Source organism: Triturus cristatus, chromosome 3_2 (assembly GCF_964204655.1).
Source record: "Triturus cristatus chromosome 3_2, aTriCri1.1, whole genome shotgun sequence".
Taxonomy (NCBI): domain Eukaryota; kingdom Metazoa; phylum Chordata; class Amphibia; order Caudata; family Salamandridae; genus Triturus; species Triturus cristatus.
Window position 1 is genome coordinate 1,064,118,094 of NC_140584.1, and position 21,636 is coordinate 1,064,139,729.

The 21,636-nt window shown below is 43.7% G+C and overlaps 1 protein-coding gene across 1 annotated transcript in view; it reads left to right on the plus strand.

Annotated features, from left to right (window-relative positions):
• The window catches only part of RCC1L (RCC1 like), a 159,549-nt gene that overhangs the window by 93,158 nt on the left and 44,755 nt on the right, over positions 1-21,636 (plus strand). Inside the window, exon 7 of the mRNA XM_085649799.1 lies at positions 6,533-6,714. Coding sequence (XP_085505925.1) covers positions 6,533-6,714 — 182 coding nt within the window. The remainder of the gene's footprint in view (positions 1-6,532; positions 6,715-21,636) is intronic.

Below are 21,636 nucleotides of genomic sequence, written 5' to 3' on the forward strand. Positions count from 1 at the left end.
TTTACCAGCAAATACCATGCATCTGCAATTTTCCCCAGGTACATTTGTCAAGTAAACACTACCGAAATTCGCCAGTTGTAAAATGTCAGTAAATAATGAGACATGCTGATTTTTGGTGTGAAACCACCAACATCTTCATGTTCAGCACCATTTTATGGACTTAACTCATAATATGTGCTATTTATTGCACCTGAGAACTTCCAAATCCTGCTGTGCTAGACTTTATTTGGGTTACTAGTAATAGGGGCCTTTGTGCCTTGTGTGCTTCTATTGACCCCCCTTCCATGAGTGCAAAGTGTTTACTTGTGAATGAAAATAAGCGTTCAGTGCTCTCTATAAAGACATGGCTTTTTGCAGGATTCACCCTCATTTTTTGTCTCACTCATTCGTAACTTAGGACGATGCTGCTGGTAAGTAAGTGCACATAGTCCTGCCAAACAGGCCTCCGTGCCAGTGCTTTGACCCTTTAAAAGATGTCTAATTGGCTCGCCCACCATTGGCATAAGTTAACTTGCTTATAAGTCCCTCATATGTGCTATCGAAGTCAATTAGGGCCTGTACGTTAAATATCCCTCGTGGACTACAAAACTGGATGTGCCACTTCAAGTGTGACAAGGTAAAACATGACACCCAAACTGCCATTGCAGGCTAGCAGATCAGTTTCCAAACTGCTAACTCTACTTTGCCTTTTAAAGTAATGGCAAAGCCCAAACCTTCATTTCACCCTAATGCAGGCTTACTCAGTCCTAAGTCAGGATGCTGCATATTAAAAAGTAGGACATGTGGTTTTGCATGTCCTAACAGTAAAAATCCCACAGTGTCATTTTTACTGTTGAAAAGGTAGTGCTCCATTGGCAAGTACAGGGTTACGTGCTGATGACTCAACAGTACTAACTTCAGAATGGGACTACCAAATATGGTACTGCAAGTTATCAAAAGAATTGTTGCATTAAACCCTACATGTTGCCCAAGTCGACTTTATAAAGTTGTTTCTTTGTGGGCCAAGTTTCCTGTGACTGTTTGCGGTTGGACACAGTCCCTCCTAGGGAGAGGTATAAGCGACTCTCGGGTAGGAATGCAAAGGATCTACCAAGATAAGAGGTGTGACCTTCTCCTAGCAGGAAGGCCAAACAGAATGTGAGCCCAAAAGGCTAGCTTCAAAGGGGAAGCCTCCTTTGAAGGGCAAATGGTAGTCACACACGAGAGGGGCTGCTCATTTGTTTTTGCGATAGGCTGGCATCTTGGACAGAGAGGGAGAAGCTGTTTCCAAACGGAATTTTCTGTCGGCCCCCAAGTAGCTCCACATACTGAGATAATGGTTCTACATGTTGTAATGGGCAGAATTGTGTACCATGGGAGAGCTAGATGTCACATTAAACAAGAAGTGTTCATCAGGCAGGCGGGACATGTTAGTGCGATTAGCTAGTTAGCCGCCACCATCCCTCTGAGCTCGTAATGGACAAAAAAGTGTCACCCCTGGCACCCATACCTCGGATCACTTCTGTACAGGAGAGAGGACGAAGAAAGACTGCCTTGCTGTTTCCTGGACCCAACAAAGAAAGGCTACACCAAAGACTGGACTGCTTCTTCTGCACCTTGGGCTGTGAAATAAAGAATTGTTCTTTTGGGGTCCCGCTTGAGGAAAAGTAGTCCTCGAGCTCCAGATATAGAAAGTGACTCCAGGAGTCAGTTGGCTGACGCCCTGTTACAGCCACCGGGCCATAAAAGCTGAAGAAGCCTGCCTTGGAGAGTTGATAGCCATTAATGCCTGATGGCCGAAGTGCAGCCTTGGAAACGGAGTCCCAACCCTCAAAAGATGCACCGAGCCTGCTTGATCCGGGAGAGTCGTCAAAGTGCAGTTTGGTCACCCAGAAAGGAAGCTACGGCCAGCTAAAGGGAACAGCTGGTTTTGCTGTAAACGGAGACCAGTAGACCAATGGCAACTGATTTTCGGCTGGACTTCACCCTGCCTTCAAGGGACATCAACCCTTCAGGCCAAAGTCGTTCCACCGTGTTCGTGGACCAAGTAGTGGCCACGGGATGACCCCCAACGGAGGCTTAGCATCCTTGAGCATCTTTAGCATCTTGCATCCCTTGCACCAGGGCCACTCCATTGATTCCTATTGCAGTTTTCCCATAAACCCTGAAACTGGACTGGAGACTGCTGTAACTACAAGGTAACTGTTCAACTGGACTTTATTACTAACCCTCTGTATTTAATTTAAGCCGGTGGTTTTCAGAACCAGTTATTTGCTGTGTGCAAGAGAAGGAAAAAAACACAGATCGGTAAGATGTAGGAAAAGAAAGATGGCAAAACTATCACAGAGAGATAAAGCAGAAACCTGCACGCATGGGATACAGGGGCAGAGAGTGTCTGGCAGTGGATTAAAGACTACCTAACTTGGTATTCAGCACGCCGGCATTTAATTGCACCGGCTGACAGCTTCTGAGCAGAGCTTTGGCAACCAGCACTCTTTCTTTCTCAAATGAAGCATTGCTCGCACTAAACCGTGAGTCACGGTAGATTACAATGATTTTTGTTCTAAGCAAAAATCTGTGATTTATTGGTTATTTTTAAATTTATATCTCCGGAACCTTGTGGAGGATTTTGGCATTGAGGTGTTAATATAAAGATAAAAATACAACCTACTTTTATAAAGTGGTGTCTACTTTTTTTGTGTGACATTTTCCTCTTAACTGATTTTGTCCTTCTTAATGTTTTACACTTGTTCTTTCAATAATGTTTGACTGCTCTGAGGCACGGCTACCCAGGCCTCGAGTGAAGATTTTACATACAAACCTGACTGGACCTGATACGGAACTGTGCCTTTATTACACAGGAAGGTCGCACAACCACTTTCATCACACTCTCAAAGCCATAGGTCTGGTCCAACGTTGATTTTAATTTATAGTTTTATTTGTATGCTGTAGTAAACAGTACGTATTTAATAGGATGTCTTGGTGAAGTCTGATGATGGTGACTTCACACCGTGTGTAGACATTACTTTCATTGCTTTCTTTAGATATTGCTATGTACATTGGAAATATGTAGCAGTGGTGTGGTTGCAAGTCATTGCTGATGCATTTGCAGGTTTTGCAGAAAAGATGGGAATGACTTACATTAATGAGGTAATAGCTGGTAATGTCGGCATCTTTTTAACATAAGCTGGTGGCAAGTTGTAATGGTATTAGTAAGTTTTGTAGTAGTAACCGACGCTGAATCCAATGAGGTGGAAAACATGTCTGGTAACCTGATTAAAAGCCTTTTTACCACTCTGCTGCATTACCAGCATGCTCTACATAGAAGGCTTGGTCAACTGTCATCACAATTGGTAAAATGGGCTACAATTGCAAAACCTTCAGAAGTTTATATGGGCCTTGGATGATGGGAGTGATGTTTTATTTTACTGGATGTTTATAGGATTTTAACAGTTTACATTCAGCCTTTGCTGAAATTGTTATGAGGTTTCTTTGAATTTGATAGTATTGAGACCATGGAATGCTGACTTTTTGGCTTGTAAATTGATATTTGATTTTGACTTTGTACACTTTAAACATTTTCAAATGTATTTTCATTTTACAAGTTAGTATTGATATATGGGTCTTTTTTCTACTTAATATGTTAAGAGGCCTCCTTCTTTGTACAACTGGCTCCCTTTCTATTGTTTAGTGATTGAATTATTAAGAAAAGAGTGATCAGTGCAAGTTGACAAATGTACAGAAGATAAGATGCCTTGCAATCGGAGTCTGACAGGCATACCTATTTCTGATTGGCTTTTGAGAGCACTGTAATTTATATTGTAGTTAGCATTATAGTTAACTGTGTTCTGCCAGCCTTCAGTGCGATTTAGAAAATAAATTGCACTTGATGGGCGCAGGGCTGCATAATCTGAGCTCCAAGTGTCCATATCATTTATTAGCAGTTTTGGTAGAAAGATTTATCCATGTCCTTGTTGTTTTGGAACTCTATGAATTTATTGCTTCGCTTTTGGAACATCGATTGAGCCTTGTTGCCTGGTCACAGCGTGTGGGTGAATCAAAGATGCAGTTGCTTGAGCATCAGCATTGAAAGAGATGTAAGAGAGCAAATGAAAGGCTCAAACAATATCCCATGCATGTAAAGGAGGCCATGGGGTGTGCAGCTGGCCATTGTTGGTGGCGGTGATGGAGTTTCAGAGAATCAGTGCGGAGAAGGAGGAGTGCTGATCCCCAAATCAGTAGGGGATAGACAGGGATCCTAATGTTGTGATGCAGCAGCAGCCACTGCCATGCCCCTCTTTGATTTCTTGTTTTTTGTGTGAAGGGATGGGGTGTATATGCTATCCACATTCGTGAATTCTGAATCCTACATTTCTGATATGCCCCCTGCAGAGCTGCTGCTCTGAACATACGAGGAATGCTTCTGGCCCTGTTCAACTGCTTCTCACTCAGGCAAGTGTGAAGCGCAGAAGAATTATACAATTAACCGCACACCCAATTAAAAGTCTTTGCAGCCCCGCACTAGAAGCCAGAGTTGAGCCTAAAATCGGATATACAGGATAGATGCATATCAGTTCTGACATAAAGTGAGAAAGTAGTAAGGGCCTCAAAGGATGCACAACATAAGAAATTGGTTAGGGCAAAGAAATTGTTCACTGTCTTCAAAAGTAAATTTGTGATTCTCATTGCCAGTGGGGTAAGTACAATTCCAGAAACATATTGTTGAAAAACGTAGTATCTGAAATCAAAGGCGATTTTGCTCACTTGGAGGGGTGGAATGTAAAATGTTAGTGGTGTGTGTTTATCTCCATCATGGAACTCAATTCTTAAGTGACCCAACTCAAAAGGTAATGTACTGCAGAACATTTTAGAGTCACAGAATGGCATCCGAGTTCTGAAGGAGTACATTATTGAATCAGACTGGAGAAGTTCCTTTTGATCTCCCTGACTTAGGGTAATAATTGTCAGCAGACATCCGATGGGTCTAGAAATGGAAGAGTGGTCTTAGAACAAAGTTACTCATTCCTGTGGTGGACAGGCAGGGGAAAAGTTTTAAAAACAGCTACAATTAAAATACAAAAAACTTAAGATGGGGTTTTCCTATGTGCAGTAAAACAGAGTTAAAATGTGGAGTTAATCCATCTAAGAAAATATCAATTGTTACTAATGACCCAAGCAACTTATTTCACACCATGTTGATTGCCATGCGCAAGGAGAGGATGTGCACATTTACTCTGGTTGATGATGTTAAAGACGTTGTGAGGAAGTTAAAAAGGAAATGGATTCAGATTATGAGTTTGGGCAGGTTCTTGTGCCATGAAGCACTGTTATGAGAGCTTAATACATTGTACTCCTTAGCTCAGGCAACTCCATCGAGTAGCCAATAAGCTACTGGTAACTCCCCAGCTACCCGTAAGTGTGCATCCCAGACTACTAAATTAGAAACTTTTCTTTTTTAAATTAATGTATGTATGCCAAAATTGTGCATTCAAGGCGAAAATGTGTGTATTTTCAGAACTCAGAGGCTGATGTTTGGAGAAACATTGCAGAGTTTCCAAAATATATATAAAGCTGATTTTTGAAGGATAAATCATATGGGGAGACTTTTTAAAATGTACTTTTTATTGATTGCAATGCAGATCAAGTAAAGGCATGTAGCATGTTCGACTATATTATCCATGTGCCAATGGTACGTATCCGCAGCCTAGATACCAGTTAAAAGCATAAATGTGCACAATAAACATAGTGTGTAAACATAAACATCAACAGTGGAGTCGTCAGGGGTTGGACCCATCTTGTCTCTTCTAGGGGAACAGTTATTAGGCTATTTGCTAAGGACCCAGATATGGTATATTTGCAGGTATTCCACATTAATTCACTACTCACAGACATTTTAGCACAGTTTGTGATGCTGTGTATAGGTTCATACCCTGCAACCCTGGGAGTCATATGGGGAGACGTATTACTAAAATTACTACTTTCAGTCCTGGGGCATTGAAGCTGTGACTGATGTATATTAACCATGTAAAAGCATTACAAAAAGACAAAGCCTTTTTTTTCACAGTACTGCTGGCAACGCGGGCTGATGTGCTGAGGTGACTGCTGCTAGTAATCTTGCATATGGTGACCACTAATGTAAACCTATTTGATGTGGGCATTTTTACAACACTAATAAATTAGTAGTTTGCAATGGTTTCCATTGAACATAAGTAGCTGTTATTACACAATAGGTTGGAGACCCATGCCGTAGCTAAACAGAAGCTCCTGCTAGGATGTTTCAATCTCTTTTGTAAAGTTCATCTGTTGTTATGAAGGGTACTTATTGTTGGTTAATAACAATTGTATAAAGGTTTAACTCCAGCTCCCTCTTCTATGATGTAGGAAATATTGCCATCTCAATGAGCTGGTGTAAGTTAGTTCAAGGTTTAATGTTCTAAGTCTTACAATATTCCTACATGTTATGGTGTCCACTATATCTTTTTTTGCTTAATCAATATTTTAAAGAGAATACTCATTTTTGCTTTACTGAACTTTCTTTTCCTTGTCTTCATAGGACTTGGTCATTACAATTCCACTGGCACACCAACGAAATTGAATGGCGACATTGCGGGAGTGAACATTGTTCAGATTGTTACCTATGGAGATTGCTCCTTGGCTGTTTCGGATGATGGGGATATATTTGGATGGGGAAACTCTGAATATTTGCAGCTTGCAGCTGTTACTGAAGATACTCAGGTAAACAACTTACATGGTTTGGAATACAGTTACATGTGGCTGCTCATTGTTCATTAAAGCCTTTTTTTCATGAAATGTTTTCATTCTGGCATCACTCGGAGTTACGGTATTTAGTATAATTAACGCACCATGAGCACATAGGCATTTTTATCCAGCTTTTTACTCTATCTTCTTTTAGATTCTTTAAAATGAACGCATTCCTTAACATGAGGTTCAAGAACTAGAATCACATTACTCCTAGTCGTATCTTACGTCAGAGCTGCAATCACACCAATATATTTATTAACAGGGGCAGAAGTTTTATTTTGGATTACGCTTCCACCTAAGTTGAGAAAGCTCCTTTAAGCAATATCTAAACCTAGACAACATCAATTCAACTTACATTTTGGAACTAGCGCTTTTAAACTGGTATGCAATTCCTGTTAGCCGATCTCCAATTCATGTTGTCTTCCTAAATTTTTAGTGCACTACGTAGGCTCATTATTTTCTACGTGAAGTGCCCTATCCATTCGTCTGGTCTAGGTGTTCTGTGCAAAGGACTCGTATCAATTTCCTAACTACGATTATTGCTGACTGTGCAAAAAAAAGCTCAAGGGGAATTCACTAAATAAGAAACCAACTTCACCTCAAATTCATAATGCAAAATACATTGATTTAGTTCTTATTTTTTTAAATGCATTTTATTCTGTTTTAAACAAGAACAATGTTATGGGTTAGGTTACCCTTAACTATGTGAATTCTACTTGGTTTTATATATTGAAAAGTCATTGTTTAATGAAACACTTGTCATAAACAGACACACAATAACATCCTGGGTCCAGTCCATATACATTTTTCCCACTCTAATAGGCCTTGTTTGCAAAGAAATGCTATTGTGATTTCACTTGCTGAGTCAGCATTATAGCAATTTTATGATTGTATGTTGAATGACGAAGGAGAAGGCATTATAGATGTGGCTTTTGAAAAAAAACATTGATTTGCAGGTCATGAGTTCAAATCCCGGCAAGACTGACATAGTCTTCCATCCTTCTGCAGGTCGGTAAATTGAGTACTATAGATTGGATAATAGCAATACATGTTATTTACACTGCTAAGGATGGACAAAAGTGTGATATTAAGCATTATATAAGCGTTTGATTATAAAAATAAAACAAATTATTATACATAAATGTGCAACTTGTTATTCACAAACATTAAATGTAGTTTCCCACTTCGGAAACACATGTAAATTTACCTGTGCTGACTATTACAGTAAGTACTTTTTTCCAGGATGGGAATGTGAAAGGAAAACCATCATATTTAATTTGAAGGGGGGAAGATAGGGAAATTGGTCTCCCAGCAAGAAAAACATATTTTCCCTATTGAAAAATAATGTGTTCATTTTAGCACCTGAGGTAAGCACTGCTCTCTGGCTGGCTACCGGTGGTAAAAGGCTCCTCCTATTTGCAACAACTTTCTTGATTGACAGAATCAATTCCTGCATAAGGCCTTTTCTTTGTATCAAACTTGTAGACTCTGACAACAGCTGGCCTATTGTTGGTGTCTAAATGGAATTTGAGCCATCTCACTTTTAGGAAACTATTTGAAACATGGCTGGTTATATATTAATTCTTAAGCCATTGTGTCCATTGTTAGCACATGGGGGAACTAATAGATATGTTGTATGCACTATAGAATACTATGAATAAATAAAACTACATTAAAGCATAGGCTTTATGGCATGCATGGAGCCCCATACATTGATATGGTTGATGCAGAACTTTGCTACCACATCAGTGGGAGATGTACTGCAGTGCCAGTCTCTTTCTTGTTAGATGTGTGTATCCAAGAGATCCTGGAATTATACAAGAAAAAAAACCAACGTAGAAAACCTGTCTACATATTGCTACATGAAACAAGAATTGGCCGTTGGGTCCTCAGGTTGAAGAGCTTGTGAGATTACGGAGTATGAACTGCGCTCATTTGCAATTTTTGTCCTCACAAGGGGATCTAATTGGAGGGTGTGCAAGACCTGCCTGCTGCTCAGCCAGAAGATACCAAATGGTCAGCATGTTGGCAGATTCAACGTTAAATCTCCTTGGGGTCTTTGATGCAGAGGAGTGATGTTTCTGGGTTAAGAAACCAAGAATGCTCACTTTTGGAGACTTTTTGACTATCTGGCACACCTTTCTCTCTTTGTTAGCCCCTGGTTTAGGCCCGAGAGACTGTGCCAAGTTAAAGGTGCCCAGATATATTTACACATTGGTCACTCTGAACTTCCATCCTTGGCTCACTCTCTCATGGAATTACTCGAAAGAAAAGGGGACCATACTGTGAAGGAAAATGAATAGTTAACACCACCATACCATAGATCATTGGTCCAGAGCTATAATCTGCTTTCAACAGCTCTTACTGACCTCTACAATTTAAGACACTTTGCTAAGTAACTTGTGTCATTCCTTCATATCTTTCCTGATAATGCTTCTCATACATTTTTAGGACCAAATTGCTAAACAGTGAGACAGGCCATCGCTCGTTAAAAAAAAATTATTGTCATGGCTACTTTTGACCACAGATTCCTAACCTTAGAATATCCACAAGACTAGATCTGGAGATGTTTTTACAGCAGTGCTGCTTTGTGCTACTGGGTGGTGTCGTACGGCTCTGTGTTGGCTCCACACTGCCCTGGTACTGATGGAGTGGAGCCACATATCCAATGACTTCAAACAGTTTGCTAGGGAACAAATGTCCTCATGGAAAATGGCCAGATTCAAGCCATACTGCAACTGCAGGAAGATGTCATCACAGATCCGCATGAGGTTTGTCTTTGGTTCCTGATCTCTGGAAACGATTATAAGTTGTGTGATAAGTGCACCCTCATGCATCTGAAGGCGATTGAAGATGAGCAGATTAAGATGTACATTGCTGAGTTCAAGAAGAAGTTGCAGCCTTTGTTTGGATCCCGCTGCAAGGCCATGACTAGTTGAAGAGCCATGTCTTCAGTTTCTTGCAGAATTCTCGGACTGAGGAGGTGCCTCTGATGTGCAAGGGCAGGTAGATTCATTCTATACGAGCAAAGTAGGCAGCACAACCGCCGGATGTGGTTCGCCACATGCGGCGGGTGTGTGCGAACAGGAATCCGTCGGGTGGAGGTGTCTGATTGATTTGTGGAAATTTTTGTGGTTGTTCAGGTACGTGGGGCCAGTGTTGTGTAATGCTTTGTATGTTGTGTGAACAGTTTGAAGTAAGTACATTTGTGGATTAGGAACCTGTAGAGCTTTTTGAGGTGCAGAGTGATGTGAGTGCGGGGTGGGAGGTTGAGGGTGAGCCTGGCCACTGAGTTTTGTATGGGCTGGAGTCTTCTGGTCAGTTCAGCTTTGATTTTGGCATAGAGTGCGTTGCAATAGTCCAGTTACTGGTGATGAGAGCTTGTGTGTTGGTTCTGCGAGTGTTGGTGGGGAGCTATTTGAAGAGCTTCTTGAGTATCTTGAGTGTGTGGAAGCAGGAGACTGAGACTGCATTCACTTGGCCGGTCATGTTGAAGTGGTTGTCGATTACTATTCTGAGGTTCTTTGCATGGGTTGCCGGGAGGGGAACGGGTCCATGTTCAGCAGGCCACCAGGTTGAGACCCAAAGCAAATTTCTTTGAAGATTACTACTTCGGTCTTGTCTATGTTGAGCTTGAGGCAGTTGATTTTCATCCATCTGGCGACTTCAGTCATGCAGGCGGAGTTATTGGTCCGGGTGTACGCTGTCCTGTCAGAGAGGGAGAGTATGAGATGGGTGTCATCTGCATAGGATATGATGTTGATTCCGTGGGCACGGATGATGCTGGCGGGTAGGTTCGTGTAGGCATTTAACAAGGTGGTACTGAGTGAGGATCCTTGTTGAACTCCGCAGACGAGGTTGATGACGTCCTGTCTGCGGCCGGTCAGGAAGGAGCAAATCCAGCGAAGGACCGGTCCGTGGATGCCTGCTTCCTGCAGTTCGTTGGATAAGATTGTGGTGTGAGGGTGCTCTCTATACTGTGGTTGGGCCTGAATCAAGATTGAGTGGTGTTGTGGAGATGAATGTTGTTGAGGTACGTGGCTGGCATTCCTTTATTATATTTTCCATACCTTCTGTTGGGTAGGGTAGTAGAGAGTTGGCTAGCGTCTTCGTATCTGCTAAGTCTTTGTTGAAGAGGGGGGGGGGTACTGTGGTGTATTTCCAGGTATCTGGGTAGGTGCCTGTGATAATTATCATTCAGGGTGAGGGTTGCGTAGGAGAAGTCATCCATTCTAATGTCTTCTGTTGGTAGACGTTTTGAGTAATATGATGAGATTCCGAGTTCTAGATTGCTGTCAATCGAAATGTCATTATTTTTAAATAGAATTCCTATTTTTGTATTTTTGCCTTTAAGGGTTTATCAGTTAAAGTTGCAGTTTCACCTATCCGGGTCTCTAGAGTCTTAGGAATGTCAGATGGGGAAAAGTTTTTTGTTAGAAGTACCTCTAATATTATTACTTATATGCCTTAAAAGAAACCACAGTTACCTAAATCTTGTCAACAACTGTTCCCAAAAAATCAGATGTTTTTAGCCTGTTTCGTATTTTACATTAAACAGTTACCTCCTTCACATTTCATAATGTATGTACATTATGCTGAACAGCATAAGTATGTTGTCCTCTGTTTCAGAAATTTTCACACCTTAAACAATGTATATATTTTTGTCTATGCAGCATATAAGAGTATTAGAAGCTACCGTATAGTGACTGTAATTGTATAGCGTTTACATTCCCTACAATGTTATGTTTTCTAAACATCCTATGCTACATTGTAGGGAGTATTTTAAAATATGTATATCTTTTTTTACACATATTAGCTAAAGGAAAGCTTGTCTTTGTAACAAACATCTTGGAATTAGTCCAGAATATTAAATTATTATGGCACCAGTTCCTTTCATTATCCAGTTATTCATATGCCAGTCGTAGGGCCTTTCCTGTTTTAAAACTACTCTCACAAATGGTCAGCATAATCTGAATAGACAGTCAAAATTCTACAGGTGGTATCCACTCTTGAAATATATGAATCTACTCTTTCCGAATAATTCAAAATATTTTCAACATGCTTTTTAGGTGCTTGTACAAATAGACGTTAGTATAAGCAAGAAACCGAATTGCTATTGCAATGGTTTCTTGTTCATTTCCTTCAAGGGAGCAGCATAGGTTCCTCAGTCAGTTTGCATTAATTAGTAAGAAGGTATACTAGCATTTAATAGGTAATTGTTGGGTAAAACATGCCAAAGGCATTCACATTAATAACGAGCAGAATTGTTTCTTTATCTCTTTTCATGTCCACATATTATTTATCTTGGCCATATACATTCGGAACCCTCTACCGGCACTTCTGCTTTGCTGGCATTTAACAATGGCCAATCCTTGTTGATTCTTTTTAGGTCTCGCCTGCGACAGCCTATGCATGCGCTTTCGCTTGCAAAAGCTATTGTATGTAAGGGGCTTGCAGTCCACCCATGCTTAAAATTTGTTGGTTTCATTGTCACTCTTATTTGCACCTCTTTCCATTTATAGCTATGTATTAGTATATCACAATCACTTCAAAGAAGCCCTTTTCTCCTTAGAAAGGGATGTTTATTGTGATCAGATGTTATCTGCTTTTATTGTGACAACAGACGTTATCTGCTTCCAAATGTATTTTCACTAAGAAATGGACATGGGCACAATTTCTTTCTTTGTGATGGGATTTTTGCTAAATGTCATATTTCTTTCTTTTTCACGCATGGGGAGATTAACTGATTTGCTCAGAATCACAGAGGTGTCGTGCCAAGACCAAACAATCATTGGCAAAGCCAAAGTGTCTTGCCTTTGAGACTGTTGGCTCTGTCATTGGCTTCTGCTGTACAGCATGGGCATTTCCGACTTTGGCAATGATTTGTAGACATGCTGCATAGCAGCATGACTAAACATAATAAAACCGGGCTATGATGGATCAAGCGCTAATTCACATTAAAAAAAGCGCATTTGATCCTGCTGGGTCATAGCACTTTTTAAAATTAGTTTAAGTCACATTGTAAAGCACCGGCGCTTCTGTATAGCATGGCTGCAAGACATTGCCAAAGCCAATAGCTGTCATAGACGAGACCTGTTGGCTTTGCCAAAGCTTGTTTTCTTTCTTCTAAATTGTTTTTAATGGACAGTGCGTCTTGGTTGGGATTGCTTGTGACTGGAATTAGTATTTGGCTGTCATTAGTATAGGTATGAAAATCCACGATGTGGGCCACCGACAGATCCTGCTAAATCTTCATGTCAGCATTAAACAGGTTATATAAGAAGGACTCCACCCTTGCTTGTGAGGTGGAGCAGGAGAAGGTTTTCTGTTGGACATGTATTATCTTGTTGTCCATAAATGATGTAAGCTATTCAGTTGAACTGGCTGACAATCCTGCTGCCTACTTAAGTCCTCTTTGAAGGCATTAAGATCCATAGTGTTGAAAGAGGTGGACAAGTTCAGCTTCGCTAGAAATGATACTGCACAATTTTGTCTGCGTTGGAATCCTGTCATTTTGCACTTAATTAAAATTGCAAACTTGTATCGATATTAATAAGTAACGCCCGTAAGCACAGCAGCCTCACCGGGACCAGAGGGGGCCAGGACCTGCTGCCTCAGGGTGCCTCGCGCTCAGCACAAGCGCGCATCAAGTGTCATCGTCTGCGCCAGGAGGTGCCAGCTTAAAGGGCAGAGCAGGCTCCCGCAGCGCGGGACGCCTGTAAGCACAGCAGCCTGACCCGGACCAGAGGCGGCCAGGACTCGCCGCCCCAGGGTGCCTCGCGCTCAGCACAAGCGCACATCAAGTGTCATCCTCTGCGCCAGGAGGCGCCAGCTTAAAGGGCAAAGCGGGCTCCCGCAGCGCGGGACGCCCGTAAGCACAGCAGCCTCACCGTGACCAGAGGGTGCCAGGACTCGCCGCCCCAGGGTGCCTCGCACTCAGCACAAGCGCACATCAAGTGTCATCCTCTGCGCCAGGAGGCGCCAGCTTAAAGGGCAAAGCGGGCTCCCGCAGCGCGGGACGTCCGTAAGCACAGCAGCCTCACCGTGACCAGAGGGGGCCAGGACTCGCCACCCCAGGGTGCCTCGCACTCAGCACAAGCGCGCATCAAGTGTCATCGTCTGCACCAGGAGGCGCCAGCTTAAAGGGCAGAGCGGGCTCCTGCAGCGCGGGACGCCCGTAAGCACAGCAGCCTCACCGGGACCAGAGGGGGCCAGGACTCGCTGCCCCAGGGTGCCTCGCTCTCAGCACAAGCGCGCATCAAGTGTCATCGTCTGCGCCAGAAGGCGCCAGCTTAAAGGGCAGCGCGGGCTCCCGCAGCGCGGGACTCCCGTAAGCACAGCAGCCTGACCGGGACCAGAGGGGGCCTGGACTCGCTGCCCCAGGGTGCCTCGCGCTCAGCACAAGCGCACAGCAAGTGTTATTGTCTGCGCCAGGAGGCGCCAGCTTAAAGGGCAGAGCCGGCTCCCGCAGCGCGGGATGCCTGTAAGCACAGCAGCCTCACCGGGACCAGAGGGGGCCAGGACTCCCCACCCCAGGGTGCCTCGCGCTCAGCACAAGCACGCATCAAGTGTCATCGTCTGCACCAGGAGGCGCCAGCTTAAAGGGCAGAGCGGGCTCCCGCAGCGCGGTACGCCCGTAAGCACAGCAGCCTCACCGGGACAAGAGGGGGCCAGGACTCGCCACCCCAGGGTGCCTCGCGCTCAGCACAAGCACGCATCAAGTGTCATTGTCTGCACCAGGAGGCGCCAGCTTAAAGGGCAGAGCGGGCTCCCGCAGCGCGGGATGCCTGTAAGCACAGCAGCCTCACCGGGACCAGAGGGGGCCAGGACTCGCCGCCCCAGAGTGCCTCGCGCTCATCACAAGCGCGCATCAAGTGTCATCGTCTGCGCCAGGAGGCGCCAGCCTAAAGGGCAGAGTGGGCTCCCACAGCGCGGGATGCCCGTAAGCACAGCAGCCTCACCGGGACCAGAGGGGGCCAGGACTCGCCGCCCCAGGGTGCCTCGCGCTCACCACAAGCGCGCATCAATTGTCATCGTCTGTGCTAGGAGGTGCCAGCTTAAAGGGCAGAGCGGGCTCCTGCAGCGTGGGACGCGCATGGGATGTACGCGGGTCAAGCTCTGGCCAAGGGCGGGCCCGTTCTTGCCCGTCATCACCCAGAGGAGGCCGGGCTGGGCCACCTCTCTAACACTACAGGCCCGGAGCCCCAGGCCACATCTTATTAAGGTACTGTTGTCGATCTACCCTTGCCATTCAACGTACTTCTGGACTCAAAGATTGGGCTATATAGTCTGCTCCCTATTGGCTATTATAGGTCTGCTGGGGCTAGTACTGTTTTCAGCACTTTTGTTGAGGTTTGATTGCTTAAACGGTGTCATGGGGAAAAGAAAAGGGACCGAGATTGGGCTGGGAGGAACTATTAGGAAAAGATTTTAAAAAACGGCTCCAGCCGCTGGTACAGGGTGTGATGGAGGGAGAGGACAGGAAGTCCTCAGCCGCATAGAGAACATTGTTGCCGATTGTGAAGAACTGCTACTTACACCTACACTATTTCCTTCCTCCCCCAACAAGGAAACCACACCAAGTCCCCTTGTCCCTTAAGCTCCACCGGGCCCACTGCCGTAGGGTACGGGAACATCCCCAACCTATTTAAGAAAGCAGCAAGGAAACGTAAAATGACCCCAGCTGTGGAAGTGCATAATAGCAATACTCTAAGCCCCTTGTGTGCCCAAAAGGAAGCTAGTCTCCCTGATAGCGTTACATCTGATGAGCTCCCACTCAATAATCGATTTGCCCTTCTTGCTGATGACCCACTCTCAACTAAAGTGCACACTAACACGAACTATACCCACACAACCAATTATGACTCAAGCTTAATCATCTCACAGGGTGAAAGGGAAGCAAACTCCGGTCCTATACCCTCGAACCTTGATCTCGAAAGGGAAATTATAGCCTTAAGAAATAGCGTTGAGGCATTATCTACCTTGGTATCCAAACTTTATCAGCAATTAGACGGACATATCAGACCACACTTACATCGACCATCGCAACCATTACAATTGCCTCCTTTATTCACCAATGCTGGCTCAAAGATAGAACTCCCAACGCCCTCTGGGAAGCAACCTGATTGTAATGCTTTGCCCCTGCATTTCGATCATAGTCGCACACACAGCACAAGAGCAGCTAGTAGTACATCCCTAGACCTACGTGGGTTAAATGCCGAGCACAATAGGAAAACTATGGGTTTGCCACAGGACCGAGGTGGGCATGGGCCAACGATAGGGCCACCCGTGCCGAGTATGGCCACAAGTTGTAACAGGTTGTCCCTACCTTGACAGCCTTCCGCACCATTACATCGTACGCAGAGCAACCCATTATTATTACCAATCTACATGACCAACGTTCCTAAAGCAGACCCGCAACATATTAAGTATGACAATGTTGATACCTTAAAAAACAAAGCTATACATTGGTTGAGGCACATTAGGGGGTGCAGGTCAGTTATTAGAGACGATATTGTATACGCCAAAAGGTGCTCCTCAGACCTGAGTACAGTTGACGCAATTGAGCTAAGACTAGCATCTGAGCACCTGGTGCACGATTTAATTGCCCTAGAGACCAGATCCCATCCTAGCCCTTCTACGAAAATCAGGTTGAGACTAAGCATCCCTTCAACACCAGTTCAAGCAGGAAATACGCGCCTACCTCTTGGGGATCCTCCCATCTCATCTCTATCCCAGAATGATTGACTAACCCTAGCCTCTAACAAGGTTTTCCCTAGCCACCTTATTATAGGTCCCATGAACAACACCGACTGTGTACTTCCGTATCCTGACGTAACATCTAGTGAGCAAGAGAGCATGTTTTGCCCAACACAGTTGGCTCTAGTCCTTGACCCACCGTCAGTGATTAATGATAGTACCCGGGCCAGCAGCCCGGATACGGCCATTGATTGTCATGCATCGCCCAAATCGAACGTCCCTACATTTTCCTTGGCTCCCACTCCTAAAGACAATGGGCAAATGTTGAGAATCATGGCATCCAATATGGCAGGTATAAGGAGAAAGCTTGATCACCCGCATTGGCTGGAGCTGATTGCACAGACTGAGGTCTGCTTACTCCAAGAAACCTGGAGTTTGACCCCTACATTCATTCCAGGCGTTATGACCTTCCACAGAGCTGCAATACCATCCAAACATGGTCGGCCTTCAGGAGGGCTGCACATACTTGTAAGTCTTACATTAAATTGTGACGCCAAAGAGTTGGTTACGAATAGTCCAGATGTTCTTGGGATTAGGATAACTAATGGCAAGGGTAAGACGGCTGATATATATAAAGTATACGCTTGGAGTACCAGAGGTGGTAGTTCTCCAACTCTCCAGGTCCTGGATAAGTTATTGGAAGTCAGGCATGATAGTTACCCTCTAATAGTTGGTGGTGACTTTAATGTAACTTTTTAGCCACTTGATTGGGAAGAGGCCAATGACGTGAATGAGGAGGACACATTTTTGAGGGTACCCCCGTTGGAGCTTACCTCGATCAAAAAATGGTCGCAAGCTTCACTTTAGTTAAACGCGATATAAATGGAATATAGGCTAAGGGCCAAAAATGGTAGAACTATTTCAGACAGAAGAGGAAGAATGACATTTGCTGGACCAAATGGGTCAAGTAGGATTGACTATTTATTAGTGGATCTGACACTCTGGCCCTTGGTACCGGACATAGCCATGGTCCCATCATGCGACAGTGATCATAACCCCCTTATTCTGTCTATTTATAATCCTTGGGGTGGTATTGGGAGAGAGCCCCCGACACCATTAAGCACAAAGATTCTAACCCCTACAAACGACAAGCGCCGACTCAAATGGCCTGTGGTACTGGCGGATGAATCAAAGATCGAATCGATTAAGGATGCCCTAATTACGCAATTAGCGATCCTAACTTCAGTGTCCACGGACTCGCCTAAACAGAGTAGTTGTAGTTCCCTCCATAGGGAATTCTTTGATTGTCTGGCCCGTTTTTTTCCATGCCCCGACTAATAAGACCAGGTCATCACAGGGAAGACATTCATGGTTCAATAAAGAGTGTAGTACCCTGAGAGGGAGACTGACTGTTGCTATCAAGAACAGAGAGCCAGCCAGTATTCGCAAAGCTAGGAAGGAATATAAAAAGGCGCAGGACAAAGCCAAAAAGGAATGGGATGAGAGGAGATGGGAGTAGCTAGGAGAGGCCATTGGGCATCCTGATAGTCGGATGTTTTGGTCCCTGATGTCCAAAAGTAATTTCGAAAGTACACCTCCCTTGGCAAATAATATTCCGGCCGTAGAATGGCATAAACATTTTAGTGAGTTATATTCTAGTGGTCCCACTATTGATAGTTCCCAGATGCTCCACGACATAGGCCCTCCTGCATGTACACTTATATTCACTAGGGAGGGGATATTGTGCTCTCTAGATGCCATTATCCCTGCAAAAGCCCCCGGTCCGATGGCATCCCGGGAGACCTTTTTCGTGCCAATAGGGAACACTGGGCAACTTACTTCATGAGATTGGCCAATGATATTACTGGCGGGGGGAGTATCCCGGACACCTGGAACGGGGCAGAAGTAATACCCATTTTTAAGAAAGGGGATAGGTCGAAGCCCGCTAACTACCGTCCAATTAGCTTGATAGACTGTGCCCAGAAGGTCTTCTGCCGTTCGCTCCTTGTTAAAATCCAGACCTGGATGTAGGAGAATTACATCCTCTCCTCTCCAGGGGGGCTTTCGGCGGAAGACCGGCACCATCGACCAGGCGTTTTGCCTGGTTCTGCTGTATTGGAAGGAGGTTGTGCTGGGCAAAGGCGGTTTATATCTTGCCTTTATTGATCTAAAAACAGCCTTCGACCTAGTCCCCAGGGATTTACTGTGGCAAGTCCTTTGGGACATGGGAATGCCTTTGGAACTCCTTGAACCACTTATCAGGCTTCATGAGGATAATTTTGCATGTGTAAATTGGGGAAACCAGGGTCAAACTACTGAGCCATTCAAGATTTGGCGGGGGTACGCCAAGGGTGTGTCTTACCCTCTTCTCCCTCTCTGTATACCAGGTGGCCGATCTTTTGTGCTCTACACGGCCGATGCTCCCTCATTGGCAATCCACAAAATAGCTACTTTATTGTTTGCAGACGACACCCTTTTGGTGTCCAAAACTCCCATGGGCCTACAAAAACTTTTAAATCGTTTTTAGACCTTTTGTGATGAGAGGGATTTGGTCACCAACACTTCTAAAACCAAGTTGATGATGCTAAACCCCCACAAATCCTTTAACGGTACCCTGGGCCATGACAATGTCCCACTCGAACAAGTGAGTTCTTTTCACTACGTCGGAATTAAGTTGTCCGAGGGAATGGCTTGGAAGAAACATCTAGAGAGGGCGTCCCTGAAATGTTCCCAGTTAACTGGAGTCTTGCGATGAGAGCACTGCCTCTCTTATACCAAGCCAGTAGCCCCCGTACTTAAGTTGTATAGTTGCAAGGTAGTGAGTAGTGTGCTCTATGGGGCAGAACTGTGGGGTTCCATAAACGTTAACATCCTTTCAACAATAGAAAACAAGTTTCTTAGGAGCCTGGTATCACTCCTACAGAGCACCCCTCTCCTCCCCTTGAAACTTGACATGGGTGTCAAGTCTATCAATGACCATGTGAGCTTACGCTCATTGCTCTTCTGGCATAGATTGGTCACAACCCCTGATCTGGCGCCATACGCCGCTGCTTTGACTGAAGTTTCTGCCTTGGATACAAATCATAAAATTGGGTGGATTAAACACATAAACATTATCCGGGCAGACATAGGTGTGCCTAAGGAGCATGTCTTCCGCCCACATACTCTAGGGACCAATTAAAATCACAGTTTTGGGCATGGGTAGAACAGAAGAATTTCTTGAAAATACGCCATGGCTGTTTAACTGATGTGTTTACTGATATTAAATCCAGCAGCCGACTTGAAAACTACCTTGATTTTATAAAAGTGCGGGCAGACAGAAAATTGTATATTCAGTTCAGATACAGCTGTCTACCCATTAATGCTTTTACTAACACTTGGCTGACAAATACACCACAACCCAAGGGCTGTCCCTCTTGTCCATGCCCTCAAGAAACAATAGGCCATGTATTTTTTGTCTGTGCTGCTTATGCCAGACCTAGAAGGAACTGGCTAACTCCGGTATGCAGACAACTTGGGACACATAGCCATAAAGACGCCCTATGTATTTTAAAGTCAGATGTGAGAACACTCTATGCTTGTGCTACTGCAACATTTTTGGGCCATATCTACTTCCCTGACTGGCATGAACAAAACAAACTGAAATCTAAATGATCAGACCAGTCGGGTGCGTCCCCTGCACTTGCACTTTGGTTTGTAAATAACTGGTTTCTACGCTACTATTTTACATTTTTATCCTTGTACTGGTTACATGGGGCACAGGATTTAAAATGGATGTTACTGTGTAATCGGGCTGTATATTTGCAAATTTTAGATAAAAACAAAATCTAATAGGCACTAGCACTTAAGCTCGGTTCCGATAGGATAAATCATCTAAATATTGAAACTGTTTATCTTTGTACCCTTTTTGTACTTGTATCCTTGTGTCACGATCCTGTCAAATTTTTATTATTTTTTCTTAATTCCCAAGAGTCTGTATAGGGAGTATTTTGTAGTACGTTTTATCTTGTTCATTGCTATTTAAGATTCATGTGCTTATCTCTTTTATGGTACTGTAAAACAGAAATAAAGACTTTTGATGATGATTGTAAGTAACGGATTTATTGCATAATAAATTACAACCATTGCAATCAATATACATAACAACAATAAATTGCATTAAACATGTGGTGTCCAAAAATTAGTACAATTCTGAGCAATGTGTGTTACATACTGGGAGCCAGGCTAACTTGCAGCAGACTAGCAGTGGAAATTCAAGTTTAATATAGACGATTAACATACATTGTAAGAAAATGCCTGCCATTTGAGGGTTGGAGCCTAATAAACAGATCCTGACCTCATCAAAAAAAGTCCAAATATATAAAGATTTGAACATTGATCTTAGCAGGAATCTTTTTTCTGTAATCATGAATTTGAATACACATAAAATATGAATCAAAGACTTATTTTTTGCTAATGGCACAACCAACATTGGTAAGCACCTGTAACTACTTATCGTGTGCTTTTGGTTTAAGGTGAATGGATGATTTAGAAGTGGTTGTCTTTCATTAAATTTGTATGTACTGCTTACTATCCAGGAGAGTATTCTTGTTTTCAGTTTGACTAAATTCTCATAAAATGAGTAATGTTTGGCTTGTTTTATTAACAACTGTTTTATCAGTGGGAATGATTAGTCTTTTGTCCAGATTTCTCCACACAAGGGATTTGTTAGGGCCGAGACGAAATATTCACTCCACAGGTTTTTCCTCCTCAAAAGATCTTTCCACAAAACCCACTTAAGTGTGACTGTGCTGGGGCTACTCACAATACCTGCAATGGGAGTGAAAAGCTGCCTGCACAAAATAACCTTGACTTCTTAGTTTGAATTCAAAGCATATTTGTGCTTGCGTTGTGGAGTCTGAGAGGTGGAAGAGCATTCTGTACAATATTGCAGGATGTCCTACATCTGTCCACCCTGTTAACTTTCCACGGAAGGCTGTCATGCCATGTGTAAGAGTTGGAAAGAACTTGTTTGGCCACTACCCGAAGCATTGGTAAATTGGTGGGGCCCGAGAGTTTGTCGTACAACTGTGCGAGTATAGTTGTAAAAGTGAGTGCCTTTGAACATCTCTAACTGAGATGCTCAGCCTCTGTGTTCTTCAAACCATATTCCTAGGTATTTATAGCATTTAACTTGATCAAAGATTGGGTTATCTA